Source organism: Meleagris gallopavo, chromosome 10 (genome assembly GCF_000146605.3).
Source record: "Meleagris gallopavo isolate NT-WF06-2002-E0010 breed Aviagen turkey brand Nicholas breeding stock chromosome 10, Turkey_5.1, whole genome shotgun sequence".
NCBI classification, from domain to species: Eukaryota; Metazoa; Chordata; class Aves; order Galliformes; family Phasianidae; genus Meleagris; species Meleagris gallopavo.
The window spans coordinates 3,945,782-3,968,555 of NC_015020.2; the positions used below are offsets into that span (position 1 = coordinate 3,945,782).

Consider the following 22,774-nt stretch of genomic DNA (forward strand, 5'->3'; position numbering starts at 1 on the left):
CTCGAGTTCTGCGGCTGCACCTCGATTACCTCCCCCGGGCTGCTGAACGGTCCGTTCCCTCCAATAAATTAGATTTCCCTGAAAACTGGCAGCGGATGTGGCCAGAGCAGCCTCGGGCTCATCTCCTCAGCATTGCGCGCGTTTCACACTGACGGTGAGGAACTAACCCTGCTGTCGTGCTGCTGCCAGAATACTGACCAACATTATGTCATTATCAATTGTTCGAGACTTTTTTGAATTCAGAATCTCCTGCTCTTGGAAATACTTGGAAGGTTGCACTGAAATTATTGAAGGCTTCAATAAGCCGTTGCTGCAGAGAAAAGCCCTCCAGTGTTTGTAAAACACTGCATAGATCACGCAGGAAGGTGCCACATTTCTGTGCCAGCCCAGCAGCGTGGCTCCGTGCTCGTCAGATGTTTGCCAGCTCAGAACACCTGTCTTTGAAAGCGAAGGTCTCTTAGGAGGCTGATGAAATGCAACCCGAGATAGCAGGAATACATTCAGTTCATGATTTTGGTCTGCAGCTTCTGGCAGAATCAAAGGTAACAGACCTAGTAAATGGCCATACACATATTTCAGGGCTTGGTGTTCTGATCTAGCCAAACTGATCCCCAGGTGACCCCCTCCCCACTTCAGTGTTACGGTTATTCACATAGCTTCAGTTCTGGAAACCAAACAGGTGAAAAGATCAGCCCTACGCCATAGCAAGAGTACAGTCTCCCCTTCTCTTTGGTTTACTGCCTGTTCAGCTCCTGAACAAAGTGACCTTGCAGTTAGAAGGTTGTCAACACCCATTCAAGGGCGGTAGGTGAAGCCTTTGGCTGGGACCAGACTGTTTGTGTCCTGGCACTCAGCTTTTACCCTGGCTTAGCTTCAGAAATCATTGCCAGCGTGTTTTCAACATTACAAGCTGGGATAGCGCAGTCCCTGAATTCTGCCTGCACTCAGTGTGCTCAGTCTCTGCTCCACAGCGCAGCCACGAGTGAGCTCTCGTGCAGTTTTATTTGGACAGTCGCACTAGGGTGTGGTTTTTTAATATGGACTACAGTGCAACTTCCAAATTAATTTTACATCATGTACAGGACATTAAACATCTCATTTATGTGTGATCTCATTTAACTGAAACACTTCCATCAGTTTAGCTGACTGGGAACTGAATTGCCTTCGTGTTACTCAATCATCTTTTAATTGAGTCTTATCATTTTAGAAGAGTGTTACCAATATTATTAGTACTAATAAGCTTTAAAAGTAAAAGTGACTAATTCAGCTGAAAAATTTGAAAATTACAAAATATTTCATATACTAACAGCAGCATATTTTGTTTTTGCAGGAGGGCACACAACAGAAATCCTGAGATTGCTCAGTTGTTTGTCAGAGTCATACTCTCCTAGATGTTATATTCTTGCAGACTCTGATAAGATGAGTGAAGCTAAAATACGTTCTTTCGAACAAAAAAGGGCTGAAAGGTTCTCCAATTCCCAGGTAAATTGTTAAGTATATTTTTGTAAGATAATTTGATCTTAGTGTGACGTTCTAATTCAAGGCAATTTGGAAGAAGTTCTTTAAAAGGTTATTTTTAAGATCAACATGTGCTTTTGATTTTCTAGTGATTGATAATCACTGCCACTGAAGTTCAGCTGAAGTGCCACTCTGTATATACCATTTCTTAGGTTGCTAAAAGTGAGCCAAATAAACACAGTTGATTAATGCTGAACTAGATAGACCCTGAAAATGCAAAATACCTGAAAATAACCAATGCCATTTACTGCCACCTTACTTAGTTTTGAAATGATCTTTACCTCTGGTCAATGTTATAATTGATAAAAAACAATGGGGAAGCGTAATTGTAATGAAAGTAACTATAGAAAGAAGGGAATCTATTGCTTAAGAAAAGCACACTAAGAATAAGTTTCTTTTGGTTTTGTAAATGAGTTAGACGTGTTGCTTGTAGATATAAAAGTATGGAGACAGAAATATGGTGGTTTGCTGTTTTTTGTGTTTTTCAGTTTGGCCTTTTCCCTTGGTGAAATTGTTTTTGAGATAAGTGTTTTCTAAAATGCTTTATCTAAAAAAAATGTACTTGGAATTGTATTCCTCTTGTGTGTTTCTGAACTGTGATTTGATATGGTTTTAAAACTGAGCGTTAGTTAGAGAGGTGTTTAAAAAGAAGGTAATACATCTTACTGCCAGTAGCTTTCTGACTGATCACCTGAGTGAATGCTGAACTCCCAATTCACTTACCTGAAAAATGTCCAAACCTAGGTCATTACATTTCTTAAAAATATTTTGAGTTTTAAAAGGTTATGCATTTTTTCCACTTGTATACTTAGTTTTGCCAAGCAACTTCACGTTCTGACTCCCTCCAACTTCTAACACATCATGTAGTTATATTTTCCTTGAGCGCTGAAAGCCAGAGGAACATAGTTGGCCGCATCTGAGTTTGCTGTCTGCACAGCAGATGCTCTCTTTATTTTGGCCATTCTTTTTCCACTGAGGAAAAACATTCAGAGCAAAAATAGAAGATGAATTTGGAAAGCAAAGGTCACGTGCCTATCACATACATTTGCTAACTTTCAGAGTATGCTCTTAGCCAAAACATATTTTGGCACTGACTGCTGGAATACGTATGCATCGTATGCATTTAAAAATAATGTGTTAGTGGCTTCTTGTAGTTTTGAGTCAACAAAGGGGAATACTCTGACAGCTTCAATCTACAGTCATTCTCTTCCTCTTCTTGTCAAGGAAGTATATTTTCCAGAACTAAGAACTGAACAGAAGACAGGTTATAATGATGATTGAAGAGAAAGTCAGTGTATTCATTTAGCAAATTACTGCGTAAAAGACCCACAAATATAACCAATTTCTCTTTTTGATGTATGGCTCATCCCAATTCTAAAAGCTAGAGAATTCAGGGAGAGGGAAAGGAAGCCAGAAGCAACATCTTCCTTACAAGAAACAAAATGCTGCACCTCTACCCACTAAATCTTTTGGAAAAGAAAATAAAAAAAACCTCTTTATGACATCTCTGGTCCCACTATCACTTACCTTTCTCTTCTCTCTACCCCATAATCACAGCTGTTGTATTTGGTTGCTGCCACAGCTGATACCCAGGTTACCTCCACTCAGCACAGAGAACATACTTGAGCTCTCAATGACCTAGTCTAGCAGCAGAAAGAGAACTTAGATATATAGACTGAAGAACGCACATTCTTCACAGGATCTTATACTCCCATTCATCGTGTCTGAGAAGAGGAGCCTGATTCACTAGCCTTCGTGTAATTTGATCATATATGCTACTCTGTGTTCCCATGTATCATGAAAGTTATCATGATAGGAAATCTTGTTCCTCAGCATGAAAAGGGACTGCATAAAGCCAGGTTATTTGGAAGGTCTGTGGAATGTTCAGTTGAGGATACTGTAATAATTTATAGCAGGGGTGATTTTTCATCAACTTTTCTCTGCATGCTTGCAAAACAGTACTGTTAATTAGGTAAAGACTACATTACTGGTTTTAAAATTACAGTACTCCATCAACCATTATTGAATTCCCAGTCTGGCACGTTTGTCCTCAAACAACAGCAAGGTCTCTGACTCCATTACAGAAGTGCTGAAAAAGAAATGCAATAGTATGAGACCACAGAAGATAGGAGCACAGCTTGTCTATGTCTGATACTGCGTACACGCTGTGCAGTTTTCCAAGAAAAGATGCAGGAGTGGTCTTTGTTCAGAATACTAACAGTGTTCCATTAGATGAGAGACAGGGATTGCAGAAACACCTGGCAGTAGCTTTTAAACAAAATTCCATTTTTCTTCCCCAGCTTAATATTCAATAATTGACTGACACATGGGCTGAAGTTCCAACATGTAATATGGACCGCAGAATGAAAAGTTTCAGAGGTGTATTTTGAAGAGTACAGATGAAATCAGTTTGATGTTTACTTGAATGCTACCTGTAAATTGCTACTTTGATACTATTTGGGGTTCCTTCCAAGTTTTGCTGAAATCAGTTGCTTATCACGAAGAAAATTATGTACAGGACTTTGGCAAATTAACTATTTAACACCATTCTTACGGTGAAAGGGAGCATCTGAATAGTTCCACTCAGGCTTGATCTGCCTAAAACTACCTTTTCATATATATTTATTGCAGGATGTAATACCACACAAAAGTCTAAACTCCACTTAAGAGCATTTCTTTTCATCATCTGATCTGTTTCAAACCTTTGAAAAAGAGAGAGAATCCTGTTGAGTAGAGAGCAGGGGGCATGTTTGTTTTTCTGTATTTTGTCATCATACTAATGCAGTCAGTTTCAACACCTCAAATAGAGCAAAACAACAAGTTTGTAACATCTGTTAATGGCATCTGGTAATAACATTATTACAATTAAAAAACTTTATTGCAATGAAACAAGATTTCAGTTAAGAAAGTTAGTTTAATATTCTGCCTTTGTAAGGTTTTGTGTTTAATTCTTTCCACTGTGTGTAATAAAGCCCTCAGCTACTGCTATTCAGGACTGATATGTAGTTTGTATTTCATGTACAGCTATTGGTAACACTCTTGGTCACAAATCACTAGGACTAAGCTCTTTTACTTAGAAACGTTGCATTTGCAGTAAATGGGGAGTTTTATATGGGGAGTGCTTATAGTAATATTTAGAGTCTCTCACTCTCTATATGAGTTCTGCCAGAGCAGTAGTGATCTGTGTCCCATGTGAAGGAAGTTAGTGACTACGTCCAGACCTAAACAACATCAGTATCACTGGAGAGTGCACTGTAATGTATTTATTTTTCATCTAAACAATAAAAAATTTAATTGGCATCAGGACTGACCTCTGCTGCAGCAATAATTTTTAAGTGGGATTTCTCTGTGTCACTTGAGAAGAGCACAGGAAGCCTGACTAGCCTGACTACACGGCGTTCTCAGACAAACAAAAAACATCTGTATTTTGTTAATTTGATACCCGTTACACACAGTGAAAGATCTTTACCTTTTTCTAGGAAAAGAACAAAGAAAAAACATTTCTTAAACTTATTTTTTTCTATAATGATGTTATTCTTGTTTCTTTAGGCAAATATTTTGCATTTTGTGTATGCATCTTTATATTCTTCTGAATAATTACTGAGTACTCATTTAAAGGACAGAGATATCTGCTGTTAGATTTTTAACAGTATGCACCAGACATTAATTGAGAAACGTTGTTATATTTTCTACAATGTAAATCCACATAGAATCGAAGCAAGTAATAGAAGAGAGCCACCTAATTTGGACCGTGGCTTCTGAAACCTGGGAACGTGTCTCGGTGGCCGCTAGGAGGGGCACTAAGTTAACGTACAGCAGACGAATTGCTCCAGCCGAATTGTTTTTGAAGTTAGGAATGTTTTAAAGTAACATTAGAAACGATTCAAAAAATTGATATATAGTTCTAGTATTTCGTTTAACCTCATCACCAGGAGTGCTAAGCACAATACTGAATAAGGCATCTACCCAAACATTTCCATGCTAGACTTAAAAATTAAAAAAATGTTGGCACAGACAGGTCTAATAACTCAATAGAAGGAACAAGAACATTCTTCGAGAAATAACAATTCAGCTCCATCGTGCTCTCTTCCAGTTCACCCTTGATCGCATTCCCAGAAGCCGTGAGGTTAGACAGTCTTGGACCTCCTCCGTGGTAACAACCGCATACTCCATACTTTATTCCCTTCCTTTGACGTACAGACTGAAACCAGATTTGGTAGGTAAATTTTAATTTGCTAAGAACTTAATAATCTAATCACAAAAGCGTTTGGAATACCCAGTCATTGCAGATTGTATCTCATATATTTGCTTAGATGTACATTTTACAGGCCATACATTTTTTTATTTTAAAAGCTGAAAGAATAGTTGCCATATACCAAGAAACAGAATAGGTTGCAGTTTTTGTGAATTAGATTAGCAAATACCAGTCTCCCTTCTCAGAGTTTTCAGGTAACACCAGGGAGCTTGTCCCTCCCTTATTAATGCTGGCAAAGCTAGCTCAAACAAGGTTGCAGGTACTTGATCGTATCTCTTCAGGATTGCAACAGCACAAACTCTGCCTGAAAACCTGGTTATACTGTCAGCTGGTTTCACTCCTGAAATGGTATGACCAGTCTGGAACAGACAGGTTCAGAGCAGAAGGAATATGTACAGATTCAGTTCTTCTGTTTGCATAGACTTTTCAGCTACACGCATATTTACTTAGTCTTTGGCTGACTGACAATTAATTATCTCATCTGATGACAAAAACATCATTGCCACAGTGGCAACCAGATTCCTCTCACTTTCGGTAATCTTTTCAAGCTGCTCACAAAACTGCAATCCCGTGCTAATTACAAAATATATTTTTAAGCATTCCACACGCTTAATTGGGTCAGAATTCAGGTTTGTCAGATTATAGAAATAAAGTAATATGACATATCGGATCAATAAAGTTTTGTATTAATGCAGCTCTCAAAAGGTCACACGTTGGACTCACAGGTTTAAGTCCTACAATTCTTTAAGTAAAACTTCAGTGAAAGCTGACCTTCTGCTGAGTTTGTCATATTAAGGTATCAGATATCCAAGCTCATGGTTAAAAAGAGATTTTATCAGAATTTCAAATGACTGTTTTAATGTGTTTTTCAAATATAATATTTCGGTGAAACCTGTATGAACTTGTGCAATTACAAGTTATTTTGCATAATTTAGTAGCAACATATATACACACACAAAGGATGTTTGTACACAGAATGTTTTAGCTCCAACTGTGAACTGTATGGCGATTTATAAAGAGGCTCAAATGTATTTGAGCTATTTTGAAAATTTAGAGAAGCTGCTGTGAATAATTTGATCTCATCAGTTTCAGTAATATCGGTCAGCTCCTATAAGATCAAAAACTCCTTGCTTCCTCGATTTTAGAGCAGTTTAATGTGCAGAACAACAGAAGTAGCTTCTTTCCAGTCCTTGTTTTCCAAAGTTGTTTTGGAAACTGGAGATAAAGTTGGGAGGAAGGAGGGGACGGGTTACTTTTCTTTACAGTGATTTTTCATTTTCAGGGGGAAATAGTAGAGGGATGTTTACATGAAGCAGACAGTTTATAATTAAAAGGCATAAAATGTTTAGGAATTGCTTTGCTATGCCACTGGTTTCATTTTATATATATATATATATATATATATATATATGTTTCTAAAACCAAATATTGCAAAAGAAACTGGAAAATCCCACTCTGTAGCTTTATTGTATTATCAAAAGTGTCAACAGGATACATTGTAGGAGCAGGAAATTACAAATGTAATTCTGTGGTTCTTTTGTTTATGGGAGGAATTTAAAGTGAAAGCCAAATGCTTCCATAAAACACTTGTCCTCATAGAATTAAGAATACATTTTATCAAGCCCTGTAAGACTTAAGACCATTGCAGTCTTTAAGGAAACCACTAGTTCAAAATTCTGTCCTAAGATTCTTTATCCACGATTAAAAGTGGGCTGAAGAGGAGGATTTTTTTGCCAGGTACCATCATTGCCCATGACAGCAGCTGGTACTGCCATTATCAGAAGTATCTTTAGCTTTATGCCGCTTCAGAGTAGCTTGTATACTACTTGTATACTCTACTACAAGATACTTGTGTATGTATCTCATAGTCTAGGAATTCTTTAAAACATACTAAGTCAGAAAGCTATAAAGATTTTAAAACACTTATCAAAGTAAAGTGATACAGGAATTGAAATGCTTCACCATTACCAGTGAAAAGATTCTGTATGATATGCAAAACAACTCTTAATATTTAATCGCCTTTAGAGGAAAATGTTCTCCCCCGCTCATGGCAGAATGTAAATGATTAATAAAGACCTAGAAAGGGTGGAGTTTACAAGATCCATCTAAAACTTTTGGCCTGGAAATCAATGCTGAGTTTAGAAACAAGCACACGATTACATCATGCTGAGAGCTTCATCATTTTAAACAGCAGAGCTTACAGGTACTGTATATTTTCAGTCAAGGAGACCATTCTTTCTTGAACTGCAGGAGGAAATGATGCATTTGAATTGCTTCTAATTCATTTGTATGTATATGTGGTCCCCAAATCCTTACACTTGTTTTTAGGCTTGTCAGGAACATTTGCAAGTTTGAAGAACACAGGCTCAATCCTTCGAATGAACTCTTCTCCAGACACCCAAAATCTAGGGAAAAGAATAAGTGTTGCAGTTTCAGCGCAAGGAATGCAGGATAAGAGAAGTACTGCAAAAGGAGCTGAAACCTTTTAAGTGCACAAAGGCAAGATTTGTAGCAGATATGTTAACTATGCCAACCCAAGCTTATCTATCAAGCCAAAAGAGCTGTAAGGGGGAAACACAAACCTAGCTGCACAGAAGTTACTTCGTATGCATTTATTCACTTAAGCACTACGTTCCCTTTGTATCTCTCAAAATCTTCTGGCAAAGCTTCTTAGTTAACTTTGCATAAGAAAACAGTTTCATCTAACTCTTCTTCAAGACAGTGAGTTCAGAAAGAACTAAACATCTTCCAAGAGACCTTTACTGTCTTGCAGGACTTGACCCACACTTAAAGCGGGCCTCCAGAGAGTTTAAGAAATGTAAAGTTAGTTTAGTTGTGCAGTTTGAGATCATCTTCAAGAGGCCCATTTCTGAGTTATGAGCATCTGCACTCTGCAAAGTTAAATCCCTTTAGAGATATTAAACCAAGTAACAAAATTAAGACGTCAGAAGTGATGATTGTCTTATGTTCTTAAAGCCAAATACAGAACTCCAGAAATATAGGTGTCAAAATGTTTTGCAGGCACGTCTATGCTGGGCAGTTTTTACAACATGTCAACCTTACATAGGCTTCCTGTGCAGAGGCCTGAAATTCCAGGAAAGCAAGGCTTCTGCCAGCACACTCTGTCTACACCTTCTTTCCCCCACAAAAAACTCGTAACACCGTCATCCACAGCCAGATTTAATGTGCAATCATAGCTACAAAGACTGCAAACTCCTACCATGAAAACAGGCAGCTGGTCAGAGAAGAGTGATTTTTATTGCCTTCACTGAGAGAAAGGTTGAGAAGAAACTTAAAACCAAAGTGAAGGGTTAGAAGATCTGCTATCTAGGGAAAGATGCAAATCCTTCTCAAGCAGTTACAGGAAAGTAGACAAGCCACACTGAGATTTCCCCAAAGACAGAGAAAATTATTGGATCTTGTGTAGATTATTTGATGTCCAAGAGGGGATAATGCTACAGTCTTACTATGATATGCTTACAGTCAGTAGTTCAGAAGGTCCCAGTCTTCAGTTTTCTTGTTGCTCACAGAACCATTGTCCTTATTGTGTCTGAGATTTGCCAGCCCTGAAAGCAGGTCTTCAGGTGATCTAGCCCTTTAGCTGGCACACGGTCATTCCAGTTACTCTGGCATACCTGAAATTTAAGCTGAAAACAAGGGCTACAGGTGCACCACATGATAGAATACTGTCCAGAGATTGCACCCAGCCCTCATTTTCAGCCACAGGTGGGGTGTATGCTTATTGGGTCAGAGCTTGGCTCCTTCAGTGTATTGAAATTGTGTAGAAATGCTACGTGAAGCTCCATAGGTCCATTCTTTACCGCACTGCACATCCTACGTTTGCTGCTTCAGTACTCTACAGGGCCTGAGATAAGCAGATATTTTCAGCCCACTGCTATTTGGAAAAGCTGGGGTTAATCCAGGCAGAGAAGGCGGTCCTTCCACTTTAGAGCCTCCTTCCCGTGGGAAGTCTCTAGTAAGAAGTTTACATTTGCACAGCAAGTACAGCAAGCTGTGCTGTCTCCCTCCCACCAGCTGTCAGCTGAATGGGACTCTCCCTTTTAAACTTTATAGAAGCCTGAAATCTGCACAGCTGATTATGCTTCCAGCAGCCTACCAATTCTTGTATGACTCATGTGAGGCCTGCACATCCCATTACACACGCCTGGTCCCCAGACTGGTTAAAATCACTGCAACGAGTTTCTCAAGTTGTTACAGAAGTGTTCACAGTATGCTATGTGAAAGGAGATCATTATTTCATTTAACTAAGACGTTCCGTTCTTTGCGCTCTGCCCAGAATGTCTTAAGTTCACAGCACTTCAACAAATTACTATGGCAAATAATAAGTTATTGTCCCGTATATCACGGTTCTTATTGGAACTTGGTGGAAAACTACAAAATCTGGGTGGTGGCATTTTTTTCTCTATTCACTTCACAACAAGCGAACTTTGTGTAATGCAGTATTAAGACTATCTGGTACATTCTTTTGTATACTGAATCCTTCTCCCCTGCTTATAATTCTTTTAGACCAGACCGATTTTACACTGTCTGATCTACTATTGTTCTTCTAAGATCAAAACAATCAAAGCGGGCAAGAGCAAGAATATCAGATTAACACTGTCAGTGATATAAGCTGTATATTCTAAAAAGAAAACAAAGTTGAGCAGTCCAAATCTGTTTAACTTCTCAGTGTTAATGAATATGAATTTAATTTCCCCCTCCGCCTTGTATCATGTATGCTGTGTACAGCTACCCTGTAGCCACAACATAGAATTACCCTCTGCTGAACACTCAGAGACATCTAAAACCGTTCAAGTTACCAACTTTACGCCAGCTTGTCGCTCTGCCTCCTGTGACTGCCAGTTGCACATGCTTATACACACTGTATTTCAGAGGGGTGACAGCAATAGCAGTAAAAATTGAGATTTCAGGCAGGTGTTTCATGTAGATTCTTGCTATAGCAAGTGCAATTAGTATTGCAGTAGCCTCAAAGATATTAATGTGCATTGAAAATAGTTTTAGCTAACTTAAAACACATACTTCAAGTTCTAATTAAATGAATGCTTGGCTAATGAAAGACACGTTGATATTTGCAATTAAAGGCTCATGTTAGGTCAGTTAGCAGTATGTATGGTTGAATCTAATCTTGGGACTGTTTCCAAGTAGAAGCAATCTACTATAATAAGCAGTATTTTTCTATATGAGGAGATGAGTTATGCCCTTACTTTTAAATAGATTCTAAAAGGTTAGAAATATCTGTCGTGGCTCTCTGACCAAGATCTTTGTCAGGCTGACACTCAGGCAATGCTTAGAGCACTGGCTTGCTGAAAGACACTTAGTACTCACCGTTTGTAGCTGAAGGTGTGGCTTGGTAACTGCTATTTCACTTACTTGGCAAAAACGCTTTGCTGAGTTGCATTATGAGCAACTTCTACGCAAAGTCAGAATTTTACTTCCCATTAATTTAGCAGTAGTGGCAATAAACCACAGACCCATTCCATGGTAATGTAGGCAGGGAGTTTATTCTCTGGTCTGCGTCTGCCGTTGTGATCTTGTTCTTTTTTAAGCAACCTTCTATTCTTCTCTCGTTTTCTTTTGAGTGTCACTTCTGTCACTGTTTCTTCACGCAGGCTCCAGACAGAGATAATGATGTTGTCTGGTCTCACTGACAGTCTTGTTGTTGAATTAAAGCTGTAATAACCAACACAAACATTCCAACAGACTTGGGTATTAGTACAACTTTCTTACCTGTCCTTCATTATTATTTTCAATTGATTGGTTCTGTTATTTTTATTTTATGCATGACAACTATCTAAGTAATACACTGTGCTCACATGTCCCGTTCTGCTTCCGTGTATCTACAGAAGCATCATATGTGGGTGGAAATTACTTCTCCAGAAACCTTTTTTTTCCATTTATGGACCTGCCACCTTTGGTCTGAAATACAGGATGGTTAAGCTTAAAATTAGCTTCATTTAAAAAAAAAAGAAGTCAAACTTGCACATCTCTACATGCATCTAAATCTTGATTCTAACACTTTCTTCCCCAGGCTGTTGTGCCTAACTCCAGAGGCTTTTCTTGACCCAAGTTATCTTTCTTTCCAACAGTTAAGCCCTTAGGCACACCCAGAAGCAGACTTGAGTTATTTACATCTTGACAGTATCAAGTAGCCACATTCTCGAGCTCTGCTAAGATCCAGAAACTGCTTTATGCACCAAGATTGACATGAAACGCATCATCTGGGCTCCCTGCTTCTGAGTACAGTGGCTGAGAACTTGGAGCCAGGCAACTGAGCGCCTAGAAGGCAGAAGTGATGATACCTAGTGCTGTCATAATTAAATCCTGTTGTGGATTTGGTCCATAGTCTTTCAAGAAACTACTGCTTTTCTCCCCTAGAGAAAATCCCAGCTAGGATTTCTGTCTCGTTTTCTCCAACTTTTTTTAGTCTGTGATGAAAATAATACTCCCATCAAAGCAGAGAAAAGATACTGCACATTAGGAAACCAACTGCACATTCTAATTTAAGTCATTACTCTTCCACATCTCTCTCCCATTCTGGTATTCACTGGTCTGATTTATCCTAGTTAGGTAATCTGCTTGCAGAACTACACAAGTCTCTGCTTGTTCTGAAGAGCCTCTCACCTACTGTGGATATTATGTGATAATAACAATGGAATTTAGCAATAAAATGCCCAGAAGTGGACGATAAATATTTTCCTTGCAGTTCTATAGGCTGTAGCCACTGATTAGCTTGAACACAAGCTCTTGCTATAGAGAACTGTAACTATCTTTTGTACTCATGATCATTCACATGATTGAGAGAGTAGAAGATAAAAGTGTATCCAGGTATAATTCATTCTACTTTAATTGCCTGTTTTACACCAAACTACACATGTAGATTTTTTGTCCTAGTCTGTGTTCTGTAGGTACAGATAAACAGGAAATAGTGTGAAATTTTAGCTGGTTTTTTTTTTTTTACAGTTTGCAGGGGAAGGTGAACAGAGTAGTATTTTCATTCTTGTAAAGGAATAAACTAGTAAGTTTTTCACTGACCTTTATAGTATTCAAATGGAAAGTGACTTTCTTCTCCCCCCATCAATAACAGTAATAGCAAGGAATTATTGGAAAAGGATCCTGCTTAAAAAAAAAAAACAAAAACAAAAAAATTAGAAAAAGATTTAAAATACTAAGGTAGTATTCCTTGAGGTTCAAACCTTGAATTTTCAGACATGTAAAACGGTTGAAATAGGAGAAGACTGAACAAGGATGCTCCTTCTCTCATACTTACATTAAGCTTAGTAGTTTTTCCCTTTTTCCTTTAAATTCTAACATTTCTTTCTTTTTTTTCCCCTTTGTGATTACTAAATTGTCATGGTTTCATGATTTTTGGTTATCAGGCACCCGGAACTTGAGCATCAGCAGTCAAACCCCCAGTGCATTACATGATGTTATGATGTGGAATACTGATAACCAAAAATCATGAAACCATGACATAAATAAACATACATTTTCTAGAATATCTGATTGCTGTCATACCTGCAATACCTCCACATACACTAACAGTTGATTTTTTAAAACCTTTTAGAGTTGCTTGCTATGAAAAAGTCACAGTTTTTCTGTGTTAGCCACCCATACAAATGCATGCTCATAAAAGCAATTCTTACCATACCTGGAGAACTTCAGTGAAAGGGATATACAGGAATCTTGATGCATCCTCTCTGAGAAGTAAATGATTGTTTTTCTGGTGGTAAGATAGAAATTACCAATGTAAGAGAAAGCATCATATACTAAATCTCATGCTGAATCCACAGCAGAGCCATGAGTACAACCCAAGTTTCTCGGCTCATCAGGCTTGCAGCTCAATCTTAGGCTCATAGTGTAAATATATTTACAATTAAAAGCTGAAATATTTGTTCACCAATACTTTTTATTAATTTTTCATTAAAAGAGTATCAAATATTGAGAGAGCTGCAGCACAGCCAGTGCACTCAGTTGTGTTTCTCACAGGCTCCAGGTGAGTTGAATCAGGTCCCTGAGGGTCTTCAGGCAGGGCAAGGTAACACAGCTGAGACAAGAAGCTGCATTACACCTACCTATGTAGCTGCTTGGTACTTCTGTAGATGAAGTAAGAAATTGTTCAGCTGAGTACTTTACAGTACATAAATGTGGATTTTTCAATACAGTAAGATGGTACTAAAAACAAGCAAGTGGTGGTAAGCTTGTGAGATTCTATAATTTGCATGGCAGTACAAATGAATTAATTGTAGATTCTACTTCTTGTGCCACAGGAAACATTTAACTCCCCCCTCCCCCCCCCAAACAAAACACCCACAAATACATTTATTACACTCTGAATTCGTAACAGGGAATAAACTCCTTAAATATTCAACACTGGACCATATGTAAAAATAAGATTGTTATTATGGTTTTTCTTGTAGTTTTCCCTTCAGAGTCCAAGGACCTTTGCATTTTCACTAAGTCTGACTGTTTGGTTTCCCTGTCATTGTAACCATTCTTTCTGCTCTGTTTCCTTTGTTTCTGAGAGATCCTTCAAGTTATTCTATGGTCAGATTTGCAGTTTCCTGAAGGAGATTTCTTTGTATCAAGACAGTGCATTCTGCCCCTGTTAGAGTTCTGTATTTGTGTCTCACTGAATTGTGTTTATTTATTGTTATTTCTACTGAGTTTGTGAAAGGCTTGCTTTTTTGTCTGTCCTTGTCTTGAGGGTTTTCTAAAGCTGATTCTCCCAAGGTTTTATACATTATAAGTTGCTAAGGAGCTTCATTATTTATTTTTGTTATGCAAGTCAGACTATCGACAACACAACATTTGGGTGTCTGTCATCAACTAAGAACATGCAGTTAAAATGAAAATGCACAGATGACTTGACTTGCCTTTTAGCAGCTTTCTCTAGTTGGTACATCTTCTTGCTGATGTTTGAAATCCCATTCCAAAGCCAGAATTTGCATTCTACAGTGAAGTGGGAAACTTGTAGAAATCAGTGTCCGAATCAAGGGTCTGCAGGCAATAGCCTTGGCCAAAGAGCTTTGTCACATCTGTAGATGGTTCAAGCTGTTCCTCAGAGATGAGCAAGAATGATTTATGCTCCTTCCTCTTGAGAGAGAAATTTAATTATTTGTGTGTTTTTAAATAAAGTCTTATTTGCAAATAGAAAAGCTTATTTCACAAATCTGTTCTATGAGTACATTGCAGTATGGTCATGTTTTAAAACTCCTTTGTCTTCTGTGTCGACTGCTTTTCAATTGTCATTCAAACCAGTTTCTCATTTCCTCTCTTTCTCCCCTGTTTTCCTTCTTTTTTTTTTTAATTCCTTTCCTTTTCCCTTTCCTTCCTTAAAATATCAGGAATGGCTGTTTAGATTTCCTTGACCTTTCTGACAAACCTCAGAGATATCTTCTGGCCTTTCACAGCCTGAACCATTACTTTCTGTTCCCAAATGTTAATAAGCTGTTTAAATGAAGTATTTACAACAAAAGATGAGTTTTAGCAGTCTAGCAAAAATATGAAGAAAACGGAATTTATAAGTAACCATTTTTAGTCCTACATTTCTTTCTAGGGAGCATAAAATATCTAATTTTTCTTATGTTGTAATTTTTTTTTCCTTACTTTATTAAAAAAGTAGGTCTCTTTTGTTGCACAGATAAACAAAGATCATACAATAACCCGATTTGGGTCAATCCTGTATCATTCTGCTCTCCTTTGCCTCTTTGATTAGCTGTCTTCACCAACCACATCCTTTTCTCAGACTTCTTAGTGTGGTTAGGAAAGGGCATTACCAGAGCAGCAGGGAGGTCTAATTGATTATTTTAATCTGGGAATACACGCAGTAGTCAAATGCTTGTCCATTAAGGATATACAGCAAATATATGTTTACATATTTACATGAAAAACTGCAAGTTTTCTGCTTTTCTTGGTTTTGTTTTTAACCAGTGGCCTGACATTTAGTCCCAGTGAAGCTGTATTTCAGTGTTTTAGCTGGTAAATGTCACTCTGCTACAGTGCTGCATTCACCAGCTCTAAAGAAGTTTTTATCTGCACTGGTGCCGTGTGCCAGAGTTCCCCACGTGCCAGCCTGTCGGCTTAGCTTCTTTTCTTTTAGCAGCTGTAGAAAATATCTGAAATACAAAGGCAAGAACGATTCCATTTTCATGTGAAAGTGATGAATATGAAGTCAGTTGTATCGAGTCACTAAGTATAAATGTTATATACTGACCCTTTACTTACAAGCCTCCACTAATAAGCAGATTGATTTGTTTACCATTCAGAAGACTGCTTATGTTGAACCACGTGAGGATTGTGGTATATAGACGTTAGCTTACAGGCCTTGCTGTGATGCCAGGCAGCCTGTTTAAGAGTTATCTGGAAACTTCTTTATATTAAAGGTGAATGCAAAAGGTGTAAAGAGAGCTGCTGTGCTGGCGTCTGCAGTGATTCCATGCAGCTTGTTGGCTTGAGGTAGGCCAGTGGCCAAGGAAGTCCTTGGGCTCTTGCAGCTCAAGTCACAAAAGCCACACAAAAATTGTCTGACAATTTTCTCCTCTTTTTCTGTGCCTCTTTGAGGGACGCTGAACCAAGTAAATGAGATGTCTTTAGAGACATATCTCATGTAATGCAAATATTCTACATGCAGCCTTGTAGCTAAAGTAAATAGATATTGGGAAACACTTGCCCTGAATTTCCAGATTGACCTTGGAGAGGCCCTTCTCCTTTCAGATCTGCACAGATCTGCAGTGGTTCTTCTTCCTTAGAACATACATGCTATTTTCTCAGAAGTTCCTCCTGTATATCTACTGATGAGCATCTGATGCTGAATTGCAAGCAGTGGGAATGCTGTTGGCTCTTCCTGGTGACTGTGAGAGGGTGTAAGCAGAACTGGCCAGACAAGATTTTTGGAAGGGTTTGCAGCTCTGATTGTTCCAGTATGACATGTCTCTTAGGGTTGACTGAAGGTTAATTTTTAATGATGAGAAAGGTTGATTCATAGTTCTGACTTAAAGATCACGACCCTTAAGTCAGATAGAGATCTATTTGTCCATAGAGTTCAGCAGGTTTATACCAGTCTGTTTCAGGGGAGGATTCCTAAGACAGAGAATTTTAGAATGTGAGCATCATAGCCGGGGTACCTTATGGACATTATGCATGCAGAGATCCTGTCACAAGTGCTCCATCTTGTTTGAAGGGGTACGTGTGGAAGAGGAAGGAGCAGAGGACTTAAGAGCTATGGTCAGATAATGTTTTATTACAGATTATTTTAGAAACTCCATAATTTTTCTGATCCTTTTCCCTGTGAAAATAGTTTTCTGCAAATCAAAGGGCATCTGAGAAGCGGATTATAACTTCTTAACAGCTAGTAGGAGATGTAAATTGTCATATCAAAAAACATATGCAGTGAAGAGGTTTCATTGTGATTTTCATTTTGATCTTTTCTTTTCTGGCTCTTACCTCAGCAAAGCAAAAACACCATCTCAATGTGGTCTACAGATCTACATAGATTAGCAGACAGACCTATTTAAATATTATTTGGTTACACTGTTTTTTCTAAGTACGCTTAGTTTGAATTCATTCCAATATTTAGTTTTGTGTGTGTTCACCCAGAGACAAGAATACCAAACGTCAAAAAGCCTAGAGAAGGTGAAGTGTATGGCACAGTATGTTGATAAAGACCATTATTATAATAATTTGGCTTTTATAAAACCTGTTTTACCACCCTCAGCTTCTGAGACAAGGAGAATGTTAGAATTTCTACCAGACCTGAATCCTAATGTTACTTTTTGTGTCAGATGATGGAAAGTAAGGGAGCAATGGGAAACTGTTGTTGCTTTAGACAGCCAGGGTGAGCCAGTGCAAGCCCAGGAGATGGTCTGCCTGAGAGCAGGGCTGCAGAGGGAGAAGAGCATGGAAAGCAAAAAGATGAAGGAAGAAAGAATGGGTGAAGGCATCTCCATGGCTGAGCAGAGTGCAGACAGTGAGGGAAGGACAAGGGAGGGGATGGGAGCGTAATGCAGCAGGGAAAGGTGTGGGGCAGCAGCAAGAACAAGCCAGTGTTGGTACTGCACGTAGCTCTACTCAAGGAGAGGATAAGGGATTTTCTGTTTAGCAGTGGTATGCATTTTTATCTGTCTATTTAAAGTAGAATCTTGAACGTGAAAACAATAGTCAGACGGAATATTTAACTTACAAGAAAAAGCAGTAAATACTTTTTTTTTTTTAACTGTTTCAGTTCTTCTTATATATTTGCCTGAAACAGCATAGTTCTGCAGCAAAAACCCTGATGTTTTTCTTGCTCTGTGAACTCCCAAAAACACTCCAGGTTGATTCATGTGCCTATGTCTACAGTAACAAATGCTATTACTAAAGAATGCAATTATTAACAAATGCTATTACCCAAACATGCTTAAATTTAGGTATCAGTAGCTGTATACCAGTAACAGGATCAACATCAGAGCAAATTAATCAAACTTGGCAAGAAATAGGGCAAAATACATGGTTTAGTTCACAGGTATGGAACAGTTTCTTTGAAATGCTAAAAGGCAGAGTGTGGTTGGTTCATGTCCTTATTTGCCATGCCAAATATATATAAGACCCAGATTTTCGTTCTCAGCAGATTGTAGAGTATGCTTTTAAGCTCCAGCATGGATTTACTTGAAAGCAAGTTCAGCAGGGGAGGTTTGAAACCAGTTTATTATTCTCATTTCAGAAATGTTGTATGCAAATTGGATGTGTTCAGCTTATTCACTTCTTAGCTATATGATTGTTGACATTAAAGTTACACTGTGGAATTTTCTTACGCAAGTATTTGTGATTTTCTTATACAAGCATTTCAAGATTAGAACAGTAGACAGTGCGTTGTTTCAGAGGGACTGCCAGGCAACTCAGCGAGTCTTGGGTGAATAAATAGTTCAATTAAGAGCAACAATAAAATCAGAATAACTTCACATACAATATTCAGTTCTGTTGATTCTGATAAGAAAACTTTACATCATGGTCATCACTTCCCCAGGCTAAATTTCTGGGCCCATCTCACAGGCAAAGGACAGTATTTGCAGTCAGGTCTGGAACTTGGCAGTATCAGAAGTGCCTGCATTTCACTGAGGCAAGGTGCTGTCAGCCAGCTTGTCACTGGGATCTTGCCACAAAGCAGGAAAGGAAGCATTCTGAAATATTCACTACAGCCCTGATACAGAAATTCTGATGTTTTTCTTTTCCCTCCCTACTAATATAATATTTTTCACAAGCTGGTGAACTTGGAACAAAAATGTAAGTTCATAGGGTAGAGGGCCATGATTTGTAAAAGAGCTCTTTATTTCCACATACCCCCCAGCTGTGCAGAAAAGTATTGATTACATGGTAGCTGTTAAATTTAGTAAGAAATTCCTTGCCTGAAATAAGTTTTGATTCTCAAGTAGTGCACATAATGCATATCCTGCTTTAAAGCTTTTAGTTTTAAGCAAGATTTTTGTCAGTTTACCAATGTCTAAGTTTGAAAGACCACTTTATTTTGTTCTTAATATTTTTAAGTGAATTTGAGATCCTCTGCTACAAATATGTGACATATACCTAGAAATAAGTATACATAAGAAAGGCATGTAGGTGAATACTAACGTATGCTTAAAGAAAGAAAGAAATAATCTGATTGTGCCTATCAACTAGCAGGTTTTGATGAAGATCCTAATTTATTAGCACATTTTTTTCTAACTCTTTTAAGTGTTTTGCTGACTTAAGCCAAAGTTCAAGAAGTTCATAATTGAATGCCAGGTTTAATAATCTTAATTAAATTTATTTGGCCTTATTATGCCTTAATCTGGAACAAATCTTGTGAGTGATACAGCACAAAGCTGTAAGTATATATCCAGGAGTCCAGGAGTTCTTTCTGCTTCCTTCCTAGAAATGGGCTGTACCATTTCAGAACTCTTCTCCTCTTCCTTGACATGTAATGAAAGAAGATATTTTTTGGCAGCTACTTAGAAATAATGCCTTTGGATTACACCTCCCCCTCGAACCCACTCCTTTTTTTTTAATGTATTCAATTGCCTCTTCTGTTTATTTTAACTATCTTTGGAATTTTTTTATTTTTTTTTTTTACAGGGGATGGGGGTGTAAACGTAGTATTAAAAGAATGCGTACAGTTTTAATTCTTAACCATATGAAAAAAATAATGTTTCATTTTGTAAAATGTTTCATCTCTTTTAGATATTGTGCAATGGACCGGGAACATGTGTTCCTGTCTGTATATCTGCTCTTCTTCTTGGGCTTCTAGGAATGAAAAGAGCAATCATTGTGTACGTAGAAAGCATCTGCCGCGTGGAAACTTTATCCCTGTCTGGAAAAATTCTTTACTATTTTTCGGATTACTTCATTGTTCAATGGCCTGCACTGAAGGAAAAATATCCTAAGTCAGTTTATCTTGGTCGAATAGTATAACAGAGGACAGGCTTTACCTAAAATAAACTCTTAAGGCTCCTCACTGAAGAAATTCATTAGTGTAACATAATTTATTTTCAAAGATTCCTATTAAAAATTAGGCCTGTACTGGAAAAACAGATGGTAATAAAGATATCTCTACATTACAGTACACTTTTGTGTAGTTGTATTTATCACCATCATGAAGGTCTGTGCACCAATACCCATAATGGCAGTAAGTCTATGCTGTTTCTGCTTTCATCTAGTTTTCCTGCTATGTGAATAGCAATTTTTGTCTACAAATAAATATGGAAATTTGTATGAATTGTAACATTTCCTGTAAGGAAACTTTGTGTAGTTTTCTAAATTGTAAGAAACAAAGTCTTGTTCTAGCACAACAGACTTGATTTCCTGTATGCTAGCAGCGAAGTCCCTTGTGAATCCTTAGAGTATAAAGGAAACAGTTATATTAAGTTGGCTACTTGACAGTTTGTGCTCTACAGTCTTCCAAGCCCTCCTTCCCCCCCCCAAAGCATTCAACCAGTATCACTTTTCCTCTGGGCCTGTCAAAACTGTCTTTTATAATCTGTAGCACACCTTCTGAAAATTTTTTGCCCGGCCCTTAAATAAAAAGGTGACAAGTGTCATGCTACAGGCACAGCATTTATGGATGTAAGAAGCACTTTCTTCAAAGCCTACACAACAAAGTCCCTATCAGGTTTATATCACAGAAAACAAACTGTCACTTGGGAGAATTGAACTGGTTTGGGTTCTAATATATAGAGGAAAAAAGTGTTACTGTCTGTTGTAGGTGGAAGAACAGAGATTCTCTTCCCTTTACCTCACACAGTGAATTTGTCTTTCAGAATATTCTGTTTTCACGTTTTAAGCACCTTACTTTCATCAGTATGAAATGCTCCTAAGATTTTGTTATGGAAAATGGTACTATACATAGGAACTATTTTTAAAACAGGTTTTGTTGGAGCTAAGCGTGTGAAAGCCTACTTTAATATTTCACATTAGTCCAACGAAATGTAGCTCTACATACTGTTCTACCTCTAAAGCAATATAAACACATCTGTCATCTGTGCACACACAGAGCTATGTGTCTGGCTACAGAAACATACACAAAGCAAAAATCTCAGGGAAAAAGCAAGGCTGCCTCACAGAGCCATTGTAGCAAGCCCCTCATACCATCACAGATGGAAGGAACCCCATCTCAGTTGGATGTCAGAAAAGTTGCAGCCATTACTTGGGCAGGGAATGGCATTTAGCTGAGGAGAAAATGTAGGTCCGCTGTCAGGAAACAGGAGTTATAGGAATATTTTGCTTTTTGGAAGACATTATGCTGAAAATTGCTATTGTGAGGCCCTGCGGGAAACCAGCCCTTACAACCTGTCCAACAAGCTCCTTAGTAGTGGGAGAGGCACAACGAGAGTCCATTGATGTGGGCACATGTGAGTTCAGAACAGACACTTTACGTGGGTTTTACCCCAGATTGTGTCTGACATTAAGGAGCATTTAATAGCTTAAGAACATGTGGGAAGGAATCTATGTACAGTACATATTAGAGTCCTTGAAAATGACCTGACTAAAGTGATTGCGACCTGCTTAATGTCTTTTTTCTCTCCCAAACTGGGAGTCTTATCAGGACTTTCTGCCTAGTTGCAGATAGTTCAGTAAATTTGAGATATGCTGGACTTTATTATGACTAATGGTACTTTATTTTTGATTAGCCCTCTCTGGGCTGAACCTTGCTTTTAGTTTTGCAAGGGAACTGGAGTAGAGGGGAAGGAGGATAGAGGCAGCCCCTTCCTCTATCCCTGGTTAGGGCAGTGGTACAGCATCACGCCCCAAGGCTTAGAGAAGCACGAGAAGAGAAAGGCAATGAATGCTCCCATTCATGCTCTACATCCGCCCCAAGACGCCCGCTGGCCTGGCAGCAAGGCAGGCTCCTGGGCCAAGCACACAAACACAGGCCCGGCTCAGGCAGCTCTGCATTCACAGGCTGCTTCTGTTAGAGTAGAGCAGAACAGATCCCATCCTTCACTCTGCTCTGGATTTTGCCCTGGGTGGGAGCATCTCCGGCTGCTGTACTGCCCCTTACAGCCCTGCTTGGTGCAGGATTTGGGAGTTTGGTGTGCTTTCAAACCGTGGATTCATAAATTTCATGAGTTTGGCATTGAACACCAGAGAGTTCCAAAGATTTTCTTTCACCTGTCACCTGTACAGCAATTACTTTAAGGATCACTTGCCTGCTTGGACTTGTTACCTCCCTTGTAAAAGCTCAGAAAGTAGCAGTTGATTTCTTCACAAGAGTGTCTTCTGAAAAACTGAACTGCTCCATGCCTTGTGATGTGAAGCTGTCTGATCTTCAGCCTTGGGGAGACATTGTTCCCCTAGCTTTACTGGCAGCCTTAAGGAGAGCAAAGCCAAAAGGATCTCTGCCTGTGTTTGCCCAAGTTATTTACTCAGTTTGATCAATCTGGAAATTCTAGTCAAAATAGAGAATTTAAACTAGTTTTTAACCTGAATAATCAGCTCACGTATGAGGGTATGAGAGAGGGGGATAGTACTTAC

General features: G+C 38.5%; 1 protein-coding gene and 1 long non-coding RNA gene across 3 annotated transcripts in view; one reads left to right on the plus strand and one right to left on the minus strand.

The window, feature by feature from the left end:
* ALG14 (ALG14 UDP-N-acetylglucosaminyltransferase subunit) overlaps positions 1-20,525 on the plus strand; it is a 28,658-nt gene extending 8,133 nt beyond the window's left edge. Inside the window, exons 2-5 of the mRNA XM_010715859.3 lie at positions 73-154; positions 1,331-1,482; positions 5,612-5,734; positions 19,985-20,525. Coding sequence (XP_010714161.1) covers positions 73-154; positions 1,331-1,482; positions 5,612-5,734; positions 19,985-20,215 — 588 coding nt within the window. The 3' untranslated portion in view covers positions 20,216-20,525. The remainder of the gene's footprint in view (positions 1-72; positions 155-1,330; positions 1,483-5,611; positions 5,735-19,984) is intronic.
* LOC104912261 lies at positions 10,609-14,220 on the minus strand. 2 transcript variants are annotated; one of them, XR_002117899.2, is made up of 4 exons: positions 13,779-14,220; positions 13,443-13,514; positions 12,827-12,907; positions 10,609-11,464 (listed from the first exon to the last, which is right to left on the minus strand). It is a non-coding gene; the product is annotated as an uncharacterized LOC104912261 (long non-coding RNA). The 2 variants fall into 2 exon arrangements; XR_794504.3 differs by having other exon boundaries at positions 13,443-14,220.
* Positions 20,526-22,774: the final 2,249 nt, after the last annotated feature.